An 18,729-nucleotide genomic window follows, 5' to 3' on the forward strand; every position below is an offset into this window, starting at 1 on the left:
GCATTTTTCATTAATCACAGAGATGCTGATACACGCACGCACGCGCCATCCCAGCTAATTAACCCTCCAGTGAGACTACACGCCATGAAACAGAAGGTGCCGTCCAGCTCTCTGCCGTCCTCTGTGTGTGTGAGTGCGAGTGTGTGTACGTGCCCCGAGGTACTGTACAAGCTTAGCTGTGCTCTCCTCAGTGTCCTGTCTTGCTCCTCCGTCACTGCTGAAATGGGTTTTCATTAGAGCAGTTGGGGGCTCTAGGCTACTTCCACAGCTCTTACAGCGCTGTCTTATCCATCCATTCTCATCCATATCTCCCTCCTTCCCTCTCTGTCTCTCCCCCTCTCTCTCGCGCTCTCCCTCGCGCTCTTGCTCTCCCTTGCTCTCTCTCTTTTCAGCAACAGGATAGAGGAGCATTTACTTGTGCAAAGTGAATGTCAGGCTGAGATTAGAATTGGAATTAAAATGCAAATGTTTTCTCTCTCCCTCCCGCTCTCTCGCTCTCCTCCCTTCGCTCTCTCTCTCTCTTTCTCTCTCTGTAGGATTGTGTGTCGCCTGGCGGATGCTACAGGCTACCGCGTGCAGGAGGCCCAGGTGGAGGTGTGCGTGAGAGATTGTCAGCCAGAGTACAGAGCCATCTCTCCCAAAGCTTTTACCTTTGTGGTAAGTGTGCCACGATCACAGTCATACGCCGCACCCTCAAAGGTGCCAGAGAATGCGTTTATTAAATATTAGAAGCTGTTTTTTCATGTAGAAATAGTATATGACTTTGGTCGGGGTGCAAAATGCAGATGTTTCACAAGCTTATTTATCGCCCTGTTATTTATTTATTTATTTATTTTTGCCTGAATGAAACATGCTAGTTTTCATATTATGGATGTCCTGGTTGGGGCGAGGGAGCTCTGCTTCTTTTGGCTGGTTTACAGCATCACAACGAGCTCCCAGAATCCACATATTATAGCATAGTTTTAACACTGCATCAAAAACACTAAGTATTCCCTAGTTCTACCGTTTAGTGGTGATGCCCCCTCGTTGTGTCCCCTCGTTGTGTCCCATCTGTGCTGCGCGCTATTGGCAAGCTGAACCGATTGTATCCAGGTTAGCTTTTAATAAAAAACTATTTTAATAAAGTAAGCTGGTGCTTGTCTTTCTGGTGTGTGTTTAGCTGCAGTTTGGTTCACCTGAGGAAGTAGAGTTTGTTTTTGAGGTAATCGACAATGTAGAGGTTGTAAAAAGCTAGAGTTAGCTTTTAGCCTAGAGGAATCTCTGTTTGCAATCCTATAACTAGAGTCTGAAGATGATGTACTGCTCTCTAGAATCAACACCGCTATATCTCCTGAAGTCTTGGTCACATTTTTACTGTCTAGTGGGCTGGTTTATATGAATTCTGCTGTGTGAATAAAACGAGTCAAGAACATTATATAACAGTCTTGGGGTTTTGGAATTGTCTCGATTTCCAGCTGTGTTTTGATTCTGCTGGACACAACAGTGTTTGAAGTTCATGGCTTGTCAGCTCTGTGTACTGAGCTCGTAGTATTCAAGTATGGCAAGAAAAATACAGTTTGGCATTCCAGGGCCCCTTCAAGAAAAGGATTCTTTGTAGAAGACACAGTGCTTCATATCATTAGCTAATTAGCCACCTCTTCTTGAGCAGAATCAGGTGTAGTGGAGCAAAGGGGAAATACAAAGTTAAGAAATGATGATTTACTGATTTATGTACGTGAGCTCTGTTCTGACAGGCTGCTGCTACGTTGTGCCTCATTTAAAAGGCAGTCTGGACTGAAACGCTTCTCATAACTATAACTTGCTTAAATGGGTGGAGCTACCCTACTGCATATCCAGCTCTTTGTGGATAAGCAGTGTGTAAATGCGTTGATGTTTGTGACAAAACCAATGTATTTACATGTTGCATATCTAGATATAGCTAGATTTTAGGGGTGTAAGGCCTCACAGGAGTCCCATGTTGGTTCACGGTGCAACTAAAAGGTGCATATCCAGCTGTTCCTGTGATGACATCACAAAAACAGTGATTTCACAGCACACTGGACATGTGGACTTGGAGGCAAATGGTATATTTTACTGCAATATGGGCCCTTTAACAAAGGACTGGTGCTGGCTGGACATTATTGAAGGGGCTCCCTACAAGCATCCATAATGTCTAATAAGTGTAATCTAATGAATGTCCTGGTGTCAGAGTTTAATATCAACATATATGTAAAAAAAAAAAAAAAAAAAAAAATTGAATTGAATGAATAACTGTTCACTGTGTGTGTGTGTGTGTGTGTGTGTGCGCGTGCCTGTGTGTGTTTATAGTCTCCATACTTCACACGCGTGGTGCCTTCTCATGGGCCGGTCTCTGGCGGGACGAGGATCACCATCCACGGCATCCACTTGAACGCCGGGAGTGCGGTTTCTGTCAAAATCGGCCTCAACACCTGCCACTTCGAGAGGTACCGCCGGCCTTGGTCCACTTCATCTTATCCTTCTCCTTCATCTTCTACTACTACTTATCTACCATCTCCAGCACACACCGCACCGTCAGATGTTTCTCCAGGTCACAGTGCAGTGTAGAGCGTTATCGGGAGCATCTCGAAATGAATTAAAGTATGCACGGAAAAGGAGCAATTATCCGACGAGCCTGGTGTGTGTGTGAGCATGCGGTGGTGTTAACCTCTCAACATCTGCCCACTCTGTCGTCTCGATGAGGAAAAGGGAGCTTAGTTAACAGTTCTCATAAGAGCACCCTGGGATTTTTCCTCCGACGGAGAAGAGTGTGAGGGAGGAAATGAACTAATGCCGTTTATCCTCTGCTTCTCCAAAAAAATCCAGATTTCCAGCATCTGCCGTTTAATCTGTGTTAGGTGATTTAGCCCCAGCTTAAACCTATTTCTCATGGTGGAACGACACCTACACACACTCTCTCTCCCTATCTGCATCCCCACACTCTGTCTGACACATGTAAGGAGTGGCGGACGTGGAGGAGGGTTTCAAAGCGCGTGGAGGGCGGATTGATTTGGGCCTGCCAAGTGGCTGAGTGTGTGTTTTTGTGAGAGAGTGTGTGTGTGTGTGTGTTTGAGAGAGGGAGAGAGTACGGCCGTTTTGTCTTCATATCTGGGCTTCCAGAAGAACAGGAGCCCTTCACTTACTCCCCCCACTTTATGTGCAGGTTTTTATGAATAAGATGTGTGTGTGTGTGTGTGTATGTATATAGATGTGTGTGTGTGTGTGTGTGTGTGTGTGTGTGTGTGTGTGTGTGTGTGTGTGTGTGTGTGTGTGTGTGTGTGTAAAAGGGGCTTTTGTTTAAGCAGTCATTCATTGGCTTATCTACCCTCTGCAACATCTTTGTGTTATTTCTTGTCCTAGCTCTCATTTTCACTCTTTTGTGCTTCTTTTCACTTCTCACCTTGTTTTTTTTTCTCTCTCTCTCTCTCTCTCTCTCTCTCTCTCTCTCTCTCTCTCTCTCTCTCTCTCTCTCTCTCTCTCTCACTCACTCACTCACTCACTCACTCACTCACTCACTCACTCTCTCTCCCTGTCTCTCCACCCTGTCTTGCTGTCCTGTCATTCTCTCTCTCTCTCTCTCTTTCTCTCCTCTTTCTTGCTCTCTCTTCATTCGCTTTTCTTTCTTGTGTGTGCTCTTTCTTACATCCCCACCTTTTTTGTCTCAAAATTTGGTACTGCCAATTAACCCACCTGTTCAAAGCTTCCCCTACCACAAGTAATGCTCATGACACTAGGAGGGTAAGGTTATCACGTCTCCTCCGACACATATGAAGCCAGCCACCACTTCTTTTTTCTAACTGCCAACAATGCGGCCTGGCAGCCGAGAAAAGCGCGGGGTCCCCACCTCCACACCTGCCAACAGGTGCCTGTGCTGGCCAGTGATAAAGGGAGAGAGAGCGCCATCTACCCACCCGGAGAGAGCATGGCCAATTGTGCTCTTTCAGACTCCGGCCGCTGATGGCAAAGCGGCATGGCTCAGGACCGAACACTTGAACTCGCAACCCCCGTAGAGGGCGTAGTGGGCGTGCGTTATCCTGCTGAGCCACTCAGAGCCCCCCTTTCACTCTTTTCTTGTGTTCTCTATCTATCCTCCCTCTCACACCCCTTTCTCTCTCTGTATTCTGCCTGGCTTTCTCTCGCAGTCCTCGCTCACTCTTAACTTTCTCCTCTTTCTTAATCTCTCTTCTTTTTCTAGCTCTCTCCTTTTTATCTCTCTCTCTACTCTTTATGCTCTCACTCCTCTTCTTTTTATCTCCCTGTTGCATGCTCTCTTTCTCCTCTCCTTGCTCTGTTCTTAATTGCATTCTCTAGTTCTCTCTCTCCCCCTCCTGGTTCTTGCTCTTCTCTTTATTCTCTCTCTCTCCTTTCTCGCGCTCTGTGCTCTCTTGCACACTCTCTCCTTTCTTGTTTTTTCTCTCGCGCCTCTTTCTCGCCCTCTTGTTTCTCGCCTGCTCTAGTTCTCTGTCTCTCTCCTTCCTCTTTCTCGCTTTCTCTCGCTCCTCTTTTTTTGCATTCTCTTTCTCTCTGCCCCCTCCCCTCCCTCTCTCTCCCTGCGCTTGTGACAACAACCTTGTCAAAATATGTACAGAACTCTGCGGGTTTCTCGGCTGCGTGTTGTGAAAATGGTTGCCTGGGCAACACAGCGAGAGAGCATCAGTATAAGAATTCTATGTGCACGCACACACACACACACAGAGATACACACTCATGCACTCTCAGACACACATTTCCTTTCTTTTTAACCAAATGAAGGAGAAGAGCAAAGTGTCTGGCCTTTGTTTTATTTGTCACTTGTTACACACATTAGAGACGTTGCCCTCAATACGCTGTAGTGCTGCTTGGAGACAGATAGAGCCCACATATATACACACACACGCACTCTCTCTCTCTCACACACACACACACACACACCCACAACAATTTATCACACAGTTAGAAGCCCTCTTAACTAAGACGTAGTTTGAATCATCCTTTTGTGTGTGCTTGGTGTCATCCTCCAGGCGCAACGCCAGGGAGATTGTGTGCATGACTCCAGCGGGCCTGAGCACCGGGGGCACTCCTGTGATGGTGGACATTAACGCAGCAGAGCTCAGGAACCCTGAAGTGAAGTTCAACTACACCAACGACCCCACCATCAACAGGATCGAGCCCGACTGGAGCATCGCCAGGTACGGCGGAGGGAGGGGGGTACACTCTCACACACACACAGACAGATAAAACAGTGCTCTGCTGGTACGCTATATGGACAAAAGTATTGGGACACCTGCTTATACATCGTTTCTTCAAAAATCAAGGGTATTAAAAAAACGTTTATCCTGCTTTTGTTGGAGTTACTGTCTCTACTGTCCATTTCTACTAGATTTTGGCTACTAGAACATTGCTGTGAGGATTTTATTGCATTCAGTAACAGAGTTTTATTAAGATCAGGATGTTGGATGATTACCACCCCACCTCTTTCCCAACTCCCCAGCTCATCCCAAAAGTACTGGATGGAGAACCGTCCATTATTCCAGAGAGCACAGTTTCACTGCTCTACAGCTTCTGTATACTCCTCTAGCCCATGCCTGGCATTGGGCGTGACTCCAATAGACTTATAGTGTGTGTGGACTGTTTAGTGCCTCTGTGATGTCATCACAGTTTATGGACATGTAATATTACCCGTGTACATCATCGCATTGGCCATACTCATATTTCCAGACCAGTATTATTTGGTTGTACGTCCTCAAATGTTAGCAAAGAAAACTGGCCTGAGACTGAAGTGACAGTGCTGCAGAATTGCTAAATGCATACATATTCATGGAAGTATGGATTAAATGACATTATTAGACCATGAAGAAATATTCAGGTCCAATTTTAAAGAAGAAATTATGGAGCCAAAAACGCAATCGGATTTTCTTAGGTCCTATAATAAGCCTAGCTAGTTATAGGACCCTTAACTGAGGGTGGTGTTGGTTGTTGGTGCTAAATACTAACATTGGCAATATAGGCTCATTAGGAAACCTGGCGATCACACATGGCAGGCTATTTAAAATGCAGTGTTCGTAGGGGTGTAACAAAACACATATTTAAAGATTTAATGTAACTTAGTGGTGCATTTTTCAGTACAGCAAAAATAAGGAGTGCCTAAATATAATCTTTGTGTTGATGCAAAAAATATTAAAGGGTCCATTTAATTGAAAACAGAATTGTCTAAAATGGATGTTAATGAAGGTGTTTATCTGAAGAAAACACACCATTCATTCCCTAGTTCATCCTGTCCATATATAAACAAACTATGCTGGGAAAACAGCCCGCTCAGAATTGCCTGCCTTTGTGATGTATTTACACATATCTGCCTATTCAGCCTGCAGCAGTTTAACTATTCTCATTCATGTTGAATGATTCATGTTATAAGGAGTTTTTCAGCCCAAACTGCTTTTTGAATGAGACAGCCATTCAGAACAATATTCATGCCCATATATCAGCTTTAATAATCAGCATAGTAGTAAACAGCCTGTTTAATAATGAAAACATTTAAAGCGAACGTCAGGGGAACAAATAAATTAGAGAAGAATATGGACCCTTCAGAATGTTTGCGTCCTGCGCAGAGCTTACATGCAGCGTAAAACAATGCACTTATTAAACACATTCAGCACAGTGTTCAGTCCTGAGTCATAATTAAATTGTATTCTTGCTCTTTTGGATGTTACAGATATTATTATGTAGGTCTCTGGGCTCTGTTTTACATATCGTTCTCTACTAACCCTCAAAATCACAATTCTTAGAATTTCAAACTGACTTACACATCCACTCACTTGACCACAGCATAAGCCCCTTCACCTTCTGACCCACTTTTCTCTGATAGCCTGCAGGCAGATGCCTGGTTCTCATAATTAACAAAAGGGTCCACGAAAGACAATGATAGTAACGCTTGTAAGAGGCCGAGAGCTGGATACGCCCTGCTAAAGTTGTCTAGTTTAGATAAGCTTAACGTTTGACCAGCATAGTGTGTGCTTTCAGCAGAGTTTGATGGTATAGCTGGTCTATCGGCATAACCAACCATGTTAAGCAGCATGACCATGCTGGTCCGTCCAGCGGGACCAAGGTGGTTGTCCAGCATGACCATCATGAAGAATACTGGTTGATCAGCATAAACCGGTCTGACTACACTGGTCCACTAGGAACCAGCTTTACCAAACTAGTCAATCAGTATGACCAGCTTGACAACCAGTTGACATTCAACAAATTCAGCATGTTTCTGCATGGGTGACCATCTTTTTAGCCTTGACCACCAAAGACCAACTTAGACCTTTGGAATTTTTATTTATTTGTTTTATTTATTTATTTATTATTATTTATTTGAAACGTGTGCTATTCTAGACATATAGGCTATAATATATGCTATTATAGACATAAATTAACAAATGATAAATTGTCTTTTTTGGCTCCCAGGTGACGTTTGAAGTTGTTGTTCAAGTACTCTGCAGACTGCTGATGTGAAGCCGTGTGTTAAATCAGTAGCCTTACCAAAGCACTGCAGATGTGTATGTGGAGCAGCTTAAGCTGCCAGTAACGCCTGTGTATTGCTGCTTCACAGTTCTGTAGAACACCCACACCCTGGAGACACACTCTCTCTCGCATGCGCGTGCATGTTCACCCTGTAGTTTGTGTGTATATATGTGTGTGTTGGGGAAAGCAAATGAAGCTGGACAGCTGTGTCTCAAGGGATCACGCCAACATCAGAGCCGACAGACGGAAATGGCCGTCTGTGGGACCGTGCTCCGAAACAGCGGCACACGAGTAACCCGAAAATGAGAACAAGCTTTCAAAATCCAGAGTGAGAGAGGTAGCTGCTAGTGAAATAAAGGTGTGAGGTAGAGAAGGAGAGCGAGACTGAGAGAGAATGCATTAGCCCGAGGGGAATGACCCCTCTTGGCCCTCATATTTGCCTTGATCCCATTGGAGCTTGCTTTGATTGACAGTGAAGCAATGAGTTTACGCCGCTTGTCTCTGGGAACAACTCACTTTTCTTGCTGACCTAAACATCTGTAAATATCACACCAGTTCTGCTGGAACGTATCGGCCCCAGAGGCGAGGCTGACCTCTATTTAGGCCTAACCATTGTCCCTCTGTGTGTTCCACTGTGTTATGTAGGTTAACATGTCGCTAATTACATTACTTATCAGGGATGGTCCACACTGGGGCTTCGCCCACGTTACACTCCGGAATATATTGTACATTTTGCTCACCAGAGAGTATGAGGGATAGAATAATCCTTTAGAAAGGTCTATATTTACCCATGTAATTACCTAACTGAAGGTGTGTGTGAGTGTGTGTGCGAGTGTGAATGTGTGTGGAAGGTTAAGTAATTGTTAAATCACTGCTTAATCACAGCTAATATGTAACCAGAGGCTAATTAACTCATTAAGACATTTCATATTGCCCACTATGGTGACTCACATAGGTTAATGTCTTATTCAGACATACAGCGGGCAGCATATTATCAGGCCATTATCTGTGTTTTGTCATGAAATATGGGTAGACTGGCCAATTGTATAGGATTGTATAGTTACATCTACCCCTAATCCTCTGGTTTTGGTAAGAAGGCAAGGGGCAAGGGGTGTAGTATGCAACCTAAATTACCTTCACTGGCTGCTGCCATATACTGAATTAGACGTCACCCATCACCTGCTGCAAACATACTATACTAGACTTCTGTGTCGACCATGGAGTAAAAGCTTCTGCATCCTATTACGCACATCTCTATGTCTCATAGAAAACCATTTATATGCAACCACAGGTAGCACAACTTCCTAATTAACATTTCATACAGTATTAAGGTGGAAGAGTTTCTTGACATATGTAATGCACTATATAGGAAGTAGGGAGCTCTTGAAATAGCCTGCATTGACTTCTGATATAGCGAATTAGCCTTCGTTATCAACTACTGTACTGAATTAGTCTTAAGACATAAACTACCCTTGAGATTGAATTAGCTTTGAGCATTCACTAGCTGCTGGTGTACTGAATTGGTCTTCACTAGGTGTATATGTTTGTAATTAGGCTTTACCAGCTGCTTATGAACTGAATTAGCCTCCTTGAGCAACATATATTTTTGAACTAAATTAATATTCACCAGTTGCTTAAGTACTTTAATAACCTTCTCTTGCTACTAGTGTGCTGAATTAGCTTTCACTAGCTGCCTATGAACTAAATTAAGCTGCTGATGTACTGCATTAGGCTTCTCTACCTTTGGATGTACTGCATTGGCCTTCACTTATGTACTTAGTAGCTTTCACTTGCTACAAATGTACTGAATTTGCTTACTCTTATTATGTACTGAATTAGTTGTCATTAGCTAAGAATTTACTATATTAACCATCAGATATTTATGTACTAAATTAGCTTTCTCTAGCTATTAAGTTACTGAATTTGCCTCCTCTCGTCACTGAGGTACTGAATTGGCCTTCACAGACTACATATATACTGAATAAGCCTTCATTGGCTAGTTAAATACTGCATTAGCATTCTCTAGCTACTAGTGTGCTGAATTAGCTTTCACTAGCTGCTTATGAACTAAGTTAAGCTGCTGATGTACTGCATTAGGCGTCTCTAGCTTTGGATGTACTGCTTTGGCCTTCACTAGCTACTTATGTACTTAGTAGCTTTGACTTGCTACAAATGTACTGAATTAGTGTTCTCGAATTATGTACTAAATTAACTTTCACTAGCAAAGAATGTACTATATTAACCATCATCAGATATTTATGTACTAAAGTAGCTTTCTATAGCTATTACATTACTGAATTAGCCTCCTCTCGCCACTGAGGTACTGAATTGGCCATCACCAGCTAATTATGTACAAATTAAGCTTTTACTAGCATACTTATGAACTGAATTAGCCTTCACAAGCTACATATGTACTGAATAAGCCTTTGCCGGCTACTTAAATACTGCATTAGCTTTCTCTAGCTACTGATATACTGAATTAGCCTTTTATAGTGACTTATGTACTGAATTATGTACTGAAATAGTCTTCTCTAGCTACAGCTGTACCAAATTGCTCTTCGCCAGCTACTTATGTTCTGGATTAGCCCTATCCAGCTACTGATGTACTGAATGAGCCTTTTGTAGTGACTTATGTACTGAAATAGTCTATAAATGTACTTTACCAGGTACATTTGCACTGAATTAACCTTCCTCAGCCTTGTTGGCTGCCTCAGTCCCTGACACTCAATTCTCCTCTGTACTAACAATGTAAAAAATACATTTTATATTAGTTCAGATTGGTTCAAGAGGCTATCTGTGAATGATGGAGAAATATATTAAAAGATTCATGAAAACCTTCATTCTCGTTCTCCGATGCACTCTTGACATTTGAAGGCGAAGGTATCTCACTAATGAGCGAGAGAAGAGGGAAATGAGTGGCTGGGTTTAAAAATGAATTGACAGTTTTTCTATAAAGTATAGACCCGCTGTTGTTTATTAAACTTTGTCTTCTCTTCTTCTCTCTCTAAGTGGTGGGACTCCATTGACTGTCATTGGTACTAACCTTGACACCGTGAAAGAGCCCAAGATGAGAGCAAAATATGGAGAAATCAAGTCTGTCAATGTAAGTGTTTTATATACACACACACACACCTGCACTTCAACTCGCACACAAACAGCAGTGCCCAAGTGCATACAGTTTTATTCCCTATTGCACATTCAAAATATCATACCTCCCCATAGAAACAGATACACGGGGGGCTATTGAATTGCCCTCTCAGTAACCCTGCCTTAGGCTTGTTTGTACATGTGTGTGTTTCCGGAGGTGTTTGCGCTTGTGTTTGCGTGCATGTGTATAACGCTGAATCTCCTTTTAGCAGTTTAACCTTTAAAATGTCAGCCGCTGAAGGAAAATCAGGCCTAAGAGGGAGGTGATGGTGGCCTCCTGCTGAGCCCCCACCATGCTGGAGGAACATTTCCCCTCGCTGACCTATATACCTGAACACCGCTCTCTTTCACCACCCACTCCTCTCTTCCTCCCCCTCCCCACCTCCTGCCGGCTCTGCGCTGCGCTCTTTTGCCTCCCGCCACCTTACCCCCAGCCAACACCTACACATTCACGCAATCACAGACAGTTTTCATCAAACTTAACATTTTCTCTCCATTGTTCTCTTCCTCTTTCTGCCAGAACTGTACAGTGGTCAATAACACAGTGATGGTGTGCTTGGCGCCCTCTGTGGCTGGCACAGACTCTGAGAGAAGCTTATCTGAGGTGGGCAGTAGTCCAGATGAGATCGGCTTTGTTATGGACAACGTCCACGCGCTGCTTGTGGTCAATGAGAGCTTCACCTACTATCCCGACCCTGTGTTCGAACCCCTCGCCCCGACCATGCTGGAGCTCAAACCAGGGTCTCCACTTATACTGAAGGTAAGAATGTGTGTGTGTGCATGTTTGTATACTTGTATCTGCAATGAAGTCTAAATTATTAATAAAAACTGTGAAGAAAGCATTGGCCAAGTTGGCAAATTAACAAAAGTATGGACTACATTCAAAAGCCTGACCTTCCCCTCCCCCTATAGCTGCATTTCAAAGCCTAGACTGGAAACTGGATTTGAGGTCCAGATTTAAAGGCCTCTGGTCTAGAGTGAAGTTTAATCTCACAAAAAATAGATCCCACCCCTTTAGGAAAACGTCAGGAGTTCTAATTCTTAATTATACTGCTAGTGAATCTGATTTGAAGGCCTAGCCAATAGGATAGCTTGCTTGGTTTTGGATTGTTAAGATACCACAGGGAAAAAAATTGGAAAGGATCGTTTTTGTTTCAACCTTTTAACTCTTTTGTTTTCAACCAAAACCTGAAATTAAAAAACAACTTCCTACATATCCCTTCTTGTTGACCAAATTGGCTGACCAGCTTATCAGTCAACCAATATGACCAACCAGTTTAACTAGCTTGCTTTTACCAGTCTACAAAATGTTTTTCCCTGGTTTGACCACCTTGGCCATCACCTTGTCCATCACTTTGGATCTTCTGAATGCAGCCACCAGCAAAAGCCATTTTTGAGCTCACTGCTGTTTTATATGTGTAGCGTGTCAGTGTCCGGGACCACATAAGCAATTCTGCCTGAAATGGCTTAATTGTTAATTACTTGTGCTTCCATTACATGTTAGCTACATTAGCTTCATAGCTTCAGGTGCAAAACTTAGGAAGCAAACTTTGGACACTAATCATGTCTTGACTGATTTACAGCACAGCAATAACGGCTAATGCTTTCATGCTGGCGGCTGAATTTTCCATATTTCGTAATGCAGCATGCAGATAAACGGGGCTCGCGTCATCTCTTTAGCACGTCCCTCACGCCACTTCAGCATTGTCCTTTCCAGAATGGCGTCCCCACAATAACCACACCCACACATTAAGCACCCAAGCCACAATATCCTTATCAGCGATCGCAGATCCATTAGGAGAGTGTTTCTGAAGATACCGCTAGATCTGAAGAGCCGAGGAGCTTGATGGCTTTCTGAATCTGCCTTTCCGAATCTAGCTTTGCAACCTGTCTTCCGCAGCCGCCGATAGCATCTGAAAGACTGTTTACTCCGCAACATCCATTTCTCTCCCCTTTTGAGCTGGCGCTGCTTTAACTCATCTCCTCTGCCGATATAGACTTTATTTTCCCCCCGTCTCTCTCTCTCCTCTCTGCCTGAACTTCAAAGCCCTGCTTTAAAAACCCGTTGTGGTAGTTTTAATGGAAAATGTTGCTTTTCCCCCCACAGCCAATTCCAGAGTAAATACCATAGCAAGGAGCACCGTGACTTCCATAACCAACTTTCTCTAGTTAAATCAAGCTCTGTAATGAAACCTTTTTTTGATTACCGTTTTTCTGCCGGGCCACGAATCCCCCCTCTCACCCCACACAGAAAATAAGAGCAGCAAATCAACCCAATTCCATTAAATAATTGCAGATAAATTAGATGTGCATCAGATTTTCCGTGCAATTAATTTTTCTCCACTTCGTGCAAGGCCTCCTGGGTAAAACACGAGGTATGTGTGTGTGTGTGTGTTTGAGAGAGTGAGTGAGTGAGTGAGTGAATGTGCATGCGCGTGTGTGTGTGCGCGCGCGTGTGTGTGTGCATGTGTCGCTATTCCTGGCTTTTATTTACACGTTTAATTGGATCCCCTCTGGTGGTAAATATCTCTCCATGCACTGCCATGCAAACCTTTCTGGTAAATTCCGCCCCCAGGCCTGTCTTTCCATAAGCCCCCTGGGGAGGAGGGGATATTGGATATTGGCAAGCTGACTGTATCTATGCTAGGGAGAGAGGAAGAGAGAAAGAATGCACTTGTATTGTAAGGCTGCACTGTTTCATCGACTTGTACGAAGCAGCCTCTGTGTGGTTAGCAGTGTTTTGGCTTCGGAATACATGCAGAAAGGTGGGAACAGCTGCTGCGTGTTGTTGTTTTTTTTTTCTTCTTTTCTATTTGTCATCTTACCTGAAGCGGTGTGTAGTTACACTAGGCGAAGCCCAGGCCTTTGACTGCATCCCTAAACATTGCGGCTTAATATGGCCAGTGATGACTGGTGAGCTAGAGGACGTGTTTAGTGTTACAGTTAAGGTCAAACATTGGACACAACATTGGATTTAACACTGAAAATGCTGGAACTTTGTCACTGCAAGAATGGCTGTAGCTGGCACTTGCACTGTTTTTAAAGGTAAAGAAGAAATAAAGGTGTTTGATCTGGTACAGTATATCATAACAAATGTCATATTTCATAAATAAGCAGACAAACTGTATAGTCTCCTAATCAACATGTATTTTTGACCTTCGGTCTACAGCTTCCACACACTGCTGTGGGTCATCTGTCACAACTAGCTTGAATGTTGTTCATTTGGTACAGTGACCTGCTGCTGCTGCTGCTGCTGCTGCTGCTGCTGCTGCTGCTGCTGCTGCTCTAGGCCGGGACAGCAGAGAGCTGGTCGGCTTTCACGCTTATAGGTTGCAACGCATCCTTTGCTTTCATGACAAATTCTGTCAATAATTGTTTTTGCTGCCTCTGACAATATCGGCTGTCTAAGGCTCCCTTGCCTTGCCAAGGCCCGGGACATTGTGGAAAGCTCAGTACTTCTCAGCTCTACTTTGAGAACCTATTGGTCAGTTTTTACCTCAGCAGTTTTCTGAAGGAAAAGCAGATGTGCAAAGAAACGACGAGGACTATTTTTATTTTTTGGCTTTGAAATACTTGTCTAATCTAACAGTATCAGACTACAATTTGCACTTTAGTCTGTCAGGGCTCTTTTATCTCAAGTCTAAAGGGGCAAAATGACTATTTTATGCCTGTCTTGACTCTCAAATGCCTCGTCCTGTCTTTCTTTCTCATAAGTGCAGACATTCAACGTATTTAGTGGAAAAGTGCAGCACTTGTATTGAGCTTGATCGTGATCTGTCTCCTGTCGCTTCCTAATGTGCTTTGAATGACCCGTTTGTATTCTGATCACACTGCTCCCTGGCTGTACGCGTGGCTTTTCATGCGGTCAGTGAAATCCGAATGGGATCTGATCACAATGCATTTTGTGCGAGGTGTAAACTGCCTCTTACAGTCTTGGGACATTTACTTCACAGTATGGAACATCTAGTGTCCAAATATTTTATGTAGTTTATAACATTTTAACCTACATTGTATAATACCGGATCAACTCCCTAAAATTGAATCTTGGACTTTAATCCCAGATTTAGGAGAAGATAAATATTGATAAGCTAAGCTCATCACCTGTAATTAGCTGTGTGTGATTGTTGTTGACTGCTTCTGCTACATTACTGTATTGGTACAGTATGAATTGTTTGTGATGCCTGTTCTCAAACATCGAGTGTTTGTTTTTTTTTAGGGAAGGAACCTGATTCCACCAGCTGCCGGCAACACCAGGCTGAACTACACTGTGCTGATAGGAGACGAGCCATGTGTGCTGACCGTGTCCGAGACTCAACTGCTGTGTGAATGGCCCAACCTGACCGGCCAGCACAAAGTCACTGTGAGTTAATACTGTAATAACACTAACCTTACCCCTCTTCAGTGCTTTGCCAGGGCCCTTCACATTCAAATGCCCAAGGGTTTAGAGTCTAGACTGACAGGAAATGATCAGCTGTGTATCTCATATCGGTGAAAAAGGTGTCAGTACATCGTAAACCATGCCAGCCTAGCACCAGAAACACCGCACAGCTCTACACGTTAGTTTTCCATACCGCCATATCAGCATGTTCTCATTTTAGGATATCTTCTTTTGTTGGAAGGCTGGAAAAATGATTTATTGAAATGTGTTCTTTGCTCAAACGCAAGCTGTTATTTCAGCTGTGATAAGAACACACATTTCTGCACTTTTACTTGAGCGTCATGAATTTCGCATAAAGCTCTGCTCTCAACAGTCCATAAATCAAGATGATACTGTGTGCCATCCAGATACAGTTTGATGCCACCCGACTGTAGCACTGAGCGCTGTTTATATGAGCTGTAATCACTCTCAGAATTCATAATTGGAGACCATACAAAACCCTGAGAAAGTACTTGGAGATTATGTTCATTTTTATATTTTTAATATGATTTAGATTTTCCTGATTATTAAATTCTAATTAAATGCTAGCCAAGCTAATATGTTAGCCAACAAATTAATATGCACTTATGCAGATAATGCTTTCCCCCCCTTCTCTCAGTTATAAAGCAATATTTTCAGAGGAGTGATAGTCTACACCAGAAGTCTTCAAATCTGCACTTTGAATCCAGTGCTGGATTTTGCTCTCTCTGGAAATTAAGGGAACGGTTAATGAAATTTGATTGGCCTCGTAGTACCACACCTATCCAGCATTCCATAAGTCTGGGAATGGATACTGAATTCAAGCTGCAGATTCGAAGACCTCTGGTCTACACTAACTGCCCAGTTGCTTGTGTATCTTGTATTCTCCTTCATGCTGTGTGTTGTCATGCAGTGGAGTGAAATCCGAATGTGATCCGTTCACTCTCAATGCTCTTAATGTTAATACTCTGACTGGGTCAGAACCTCTCCAAAACATCAGGCAGGTCTTGTGGGGTGGTCCTGGTATGCAGTGGTCACTACCTACCAACAGTGGTCCAAGAAAAGAAACGCCTGCCACCTAAGGCTTATTGATGTGATCCACGGAGGCCCCACCTCACACCTTACAGGACTGAAAGGATCTGCTGCTTTTTGACATTTTGCTGCCAGATATCACAGGATGCCTTTCGATGTCATGTGGTGTTCTTGCCTCGAATAATCAGATCTGTTTTAGTGGCAGAAGGGTGACCTGTTTATTATAAGGCATGTGCTGCTGATGTTAGGGCTGATCAGTGTATATGGTTAATGCAGTTTTAAGCTCCACTGTATCAACAGTCACTATTATGTGATTCCAGACTGTTTAACATCAGTTTATTTTTCAGCAGCTTGTTCTGGACTGGGATGGTCATCTCAGAGTGCTCATTTGATCAGTTTAAAATATCAGGCACTTTGCTTTTGTGATTATCTGAAGTGCAGAAAATTGAAGGTCACTTTTTGGCATAATGTGAATCTGGCAGTTGTTCTTTATATTACCTGTGTTCGGAAAAGCTCACTATTACAGATGAAGTGTGCTGCATAGTGCGTCAGCCATTCTGTAGAGTAGTTTGAAATCTCAACAGAGGTTCACACATATGTCCGTCACTTTTTTAAAGCAATTTCTCCAAACATAGCATCCGTAAAGTCTTTTGGGCGGGCCGTCCCCTAGTCAGTTCACTATGTAGCAAATTAGTCACTATATAGAGAATGACTTATCGTCAACATTTCTTGATGAATGGATCAATAGAAATGCTCCAAAATGACTTTGAATTTGCAATGTAAGCATAATTACATAGGTTTACATTGACTTTCACTGAAAGTTATGTTTCTTCTGCTCTTGTAAAGTTGTTATTTTAAAGATACAAAGTTTTTTGTGAGGCAAGTGATGCAATTATTCCTCTCTGTTTACCGTATTATTCAGACCCTGTGCGTATTGAATTTGAAGGCTTGTACTGAACAATACAACAAAATACACTCCTGCTACATATGTTGCTTTTTATTGGACATTTTATTGAACCAGACTGCATCTAATCCAGCTCTCTCATGTGCTGTTGGTTCATAAAAATAAACCTCACGAACTCTAGCTCTTAAACGAGTATTCAGGTTTGCAAGGCATTATGTGGTTATTTTTTTGCTTTCATACCTTGTTGCCCCCCCCCCTTTCCTCCTTGTCTGATATTGACTTTTTTGTTCTCTATAATACCTCCTCTCATCCCTTCAGTTCTGTTCTTTTGCGCCATACCTATTCATCTTCTCCCCTTCATTCAATTTTTTTTCATGCAATCTGACATGATGATTTTTAATGGCTGGAGCGCTCTGTGTCCGTAGGGATTTGTGCGAGGTTGATTTTATTTACAGCCTATAATGATTAGTGGACTAGCAGACAGGCTGATCTATTTTTACAGTATATTCCATCCTAAAGCTGGAGACGTTTTTTTTTTTTCCTCTTTCAGACACGGTCTTTATACATTAATTTTCCTCATATGCCAGGGGTATTAAAATAGCATGCTGCTATTTTTCCCAAGCCGTCTGCTCTCCTTATGTGAGGAAAAAACCCTGAGGAGAAAACGAGAGATAGAAGGGGGGAAATTGAGAGAGCGAGTGAGGGGGGGGGGAAGGGGAGAACAAGAAAGAAAGCAAGAGAGACCCTCTGAGACCTGCAGGCCCAGATGTTTGTCCTCGACCTATATATTCTGACCTATATACGCCGGGTGAGGGACTTGAACAGCTAGCATGCTTTTATTTTTTCTTGTTTTTTTATTTTTTTTATTCCCTCCTCCATCCTTATGCCTCACTTGGCTCATCTGCTGCGTTCTGCCTTTTTCTTTCATTCACACAGCTTAAATTGTGTGTAAGAATTCCCTTAGCACTGTTTGACTCTCTTTAACCTCTGGCATATACCTGAAAACATGATCTAACACCAGCTGGCTTTGTTATAGACGCAGTGTTGTGTTCAAACTGGTATTTGCATTGATCCAACTCTAACCTTCTATTGTTGTGATTCCCTTGTTTAGGGTAGCAGTGGGCATTACCCTTCATTTCAAACATTTGAGTCATTTGACTTGGTTGTTCTTTCTGAATCAGTCACTGATTCATTCAGTGTTTCAGGAGCTCAGGAGTTTCAGGTGCTACAGCAGACTGGCTAAACGCTTCTGCAAGTTCTACAACATGTCCACATTAAAAACACCTCCTTATGTGCTAGAATATCAAATGTGGTGGCTTATTTACGGTCACTGTGGGAAATTTGAATCTCTGTTTTCAGTATTATTATTAAGCTGTTATAGCGATGGGGTCCTTATATTGAGTGGTTCATCTGTATGGAGTTCAAAGATATAGAGCAATCTATGGCTGGGAGTCCAAGGAGGTGGGTAGGATGGCCCTGATCTTGTCGCATCACTCAGCTTTTTCTTCATATTTGGTACTTCCAATTGACCCACCCAATGGTAATGCTCCCGATACAAGGAGGGTAAGAACTTAACACGTCTCCTCCGACGCATATGAAGCCAGCCACAACTTGCTCAGAGAAAAGCTCCGGGTCCTCAGCTCTGCCGTACCAGCTTTACAATGTACAATGTCAATGCTTATGAGTGATGAGGGGAGAGAGCACGGCCAATTGTACGCTCTCAGACACCGGCTGCGATGAGCCTCGAACTTGCGACCCCCAGGCC

The 18,729-nt window shown here is 43.1% G+C and overlaps 1 protein-coding gene across 1 annotated transcript in view; it reads left to right on the top strand.

The window, feature by feature from the left end:
• plxna1b (plexin A1b) overlaps positions 1 to 18,729 on the top strand; it is a 212,870-nt gene that overhangs the window by 166,951 nt on the left and 27,190 nt on the right. The window contains exons 14-19 of the mRNA XM_072684612.1: positions 537 to 657; positions 2,308 to 2,444; positions 4,998 to 5,165; positions 10,495 to 10,588; positions 11,153 to 11,392; positions 14,849 to 14,992. Coding sequence (XP_072540713.1) covers positions 537 to 657; positions 2,308 to 2,444; positions 4,998 to 5,165; positions 10,495 to 10,588; positions 11,153 to 11,392; positions 14,849 to 14,992 — 904 coding nt within the window. The remainder of the gene's footprint in view (positions 1 to 536; positions 658 to 2,307; positions 2,445 to 4,997; positions 5,166 to 10,494; positions 10,589 to 11,152; positions 11,393 to 14,848; positions 14,993 to 18,729) is intronic.

This window comes from Salminus brasiliensis, chromosome 7, assembly GCF_030463535.1.
Source record: "Salminus brasiliensis chromosome 7, fSalBra1.hap2, whole genome shotgun sequence".
Taxonomy (NCBI): domain Eukaryota; kingdom Metazoa; phylum Chordata; class Actinopteri; order Characiformes; family Bryconidae; genus Salminus; species Salminus brasiliensis.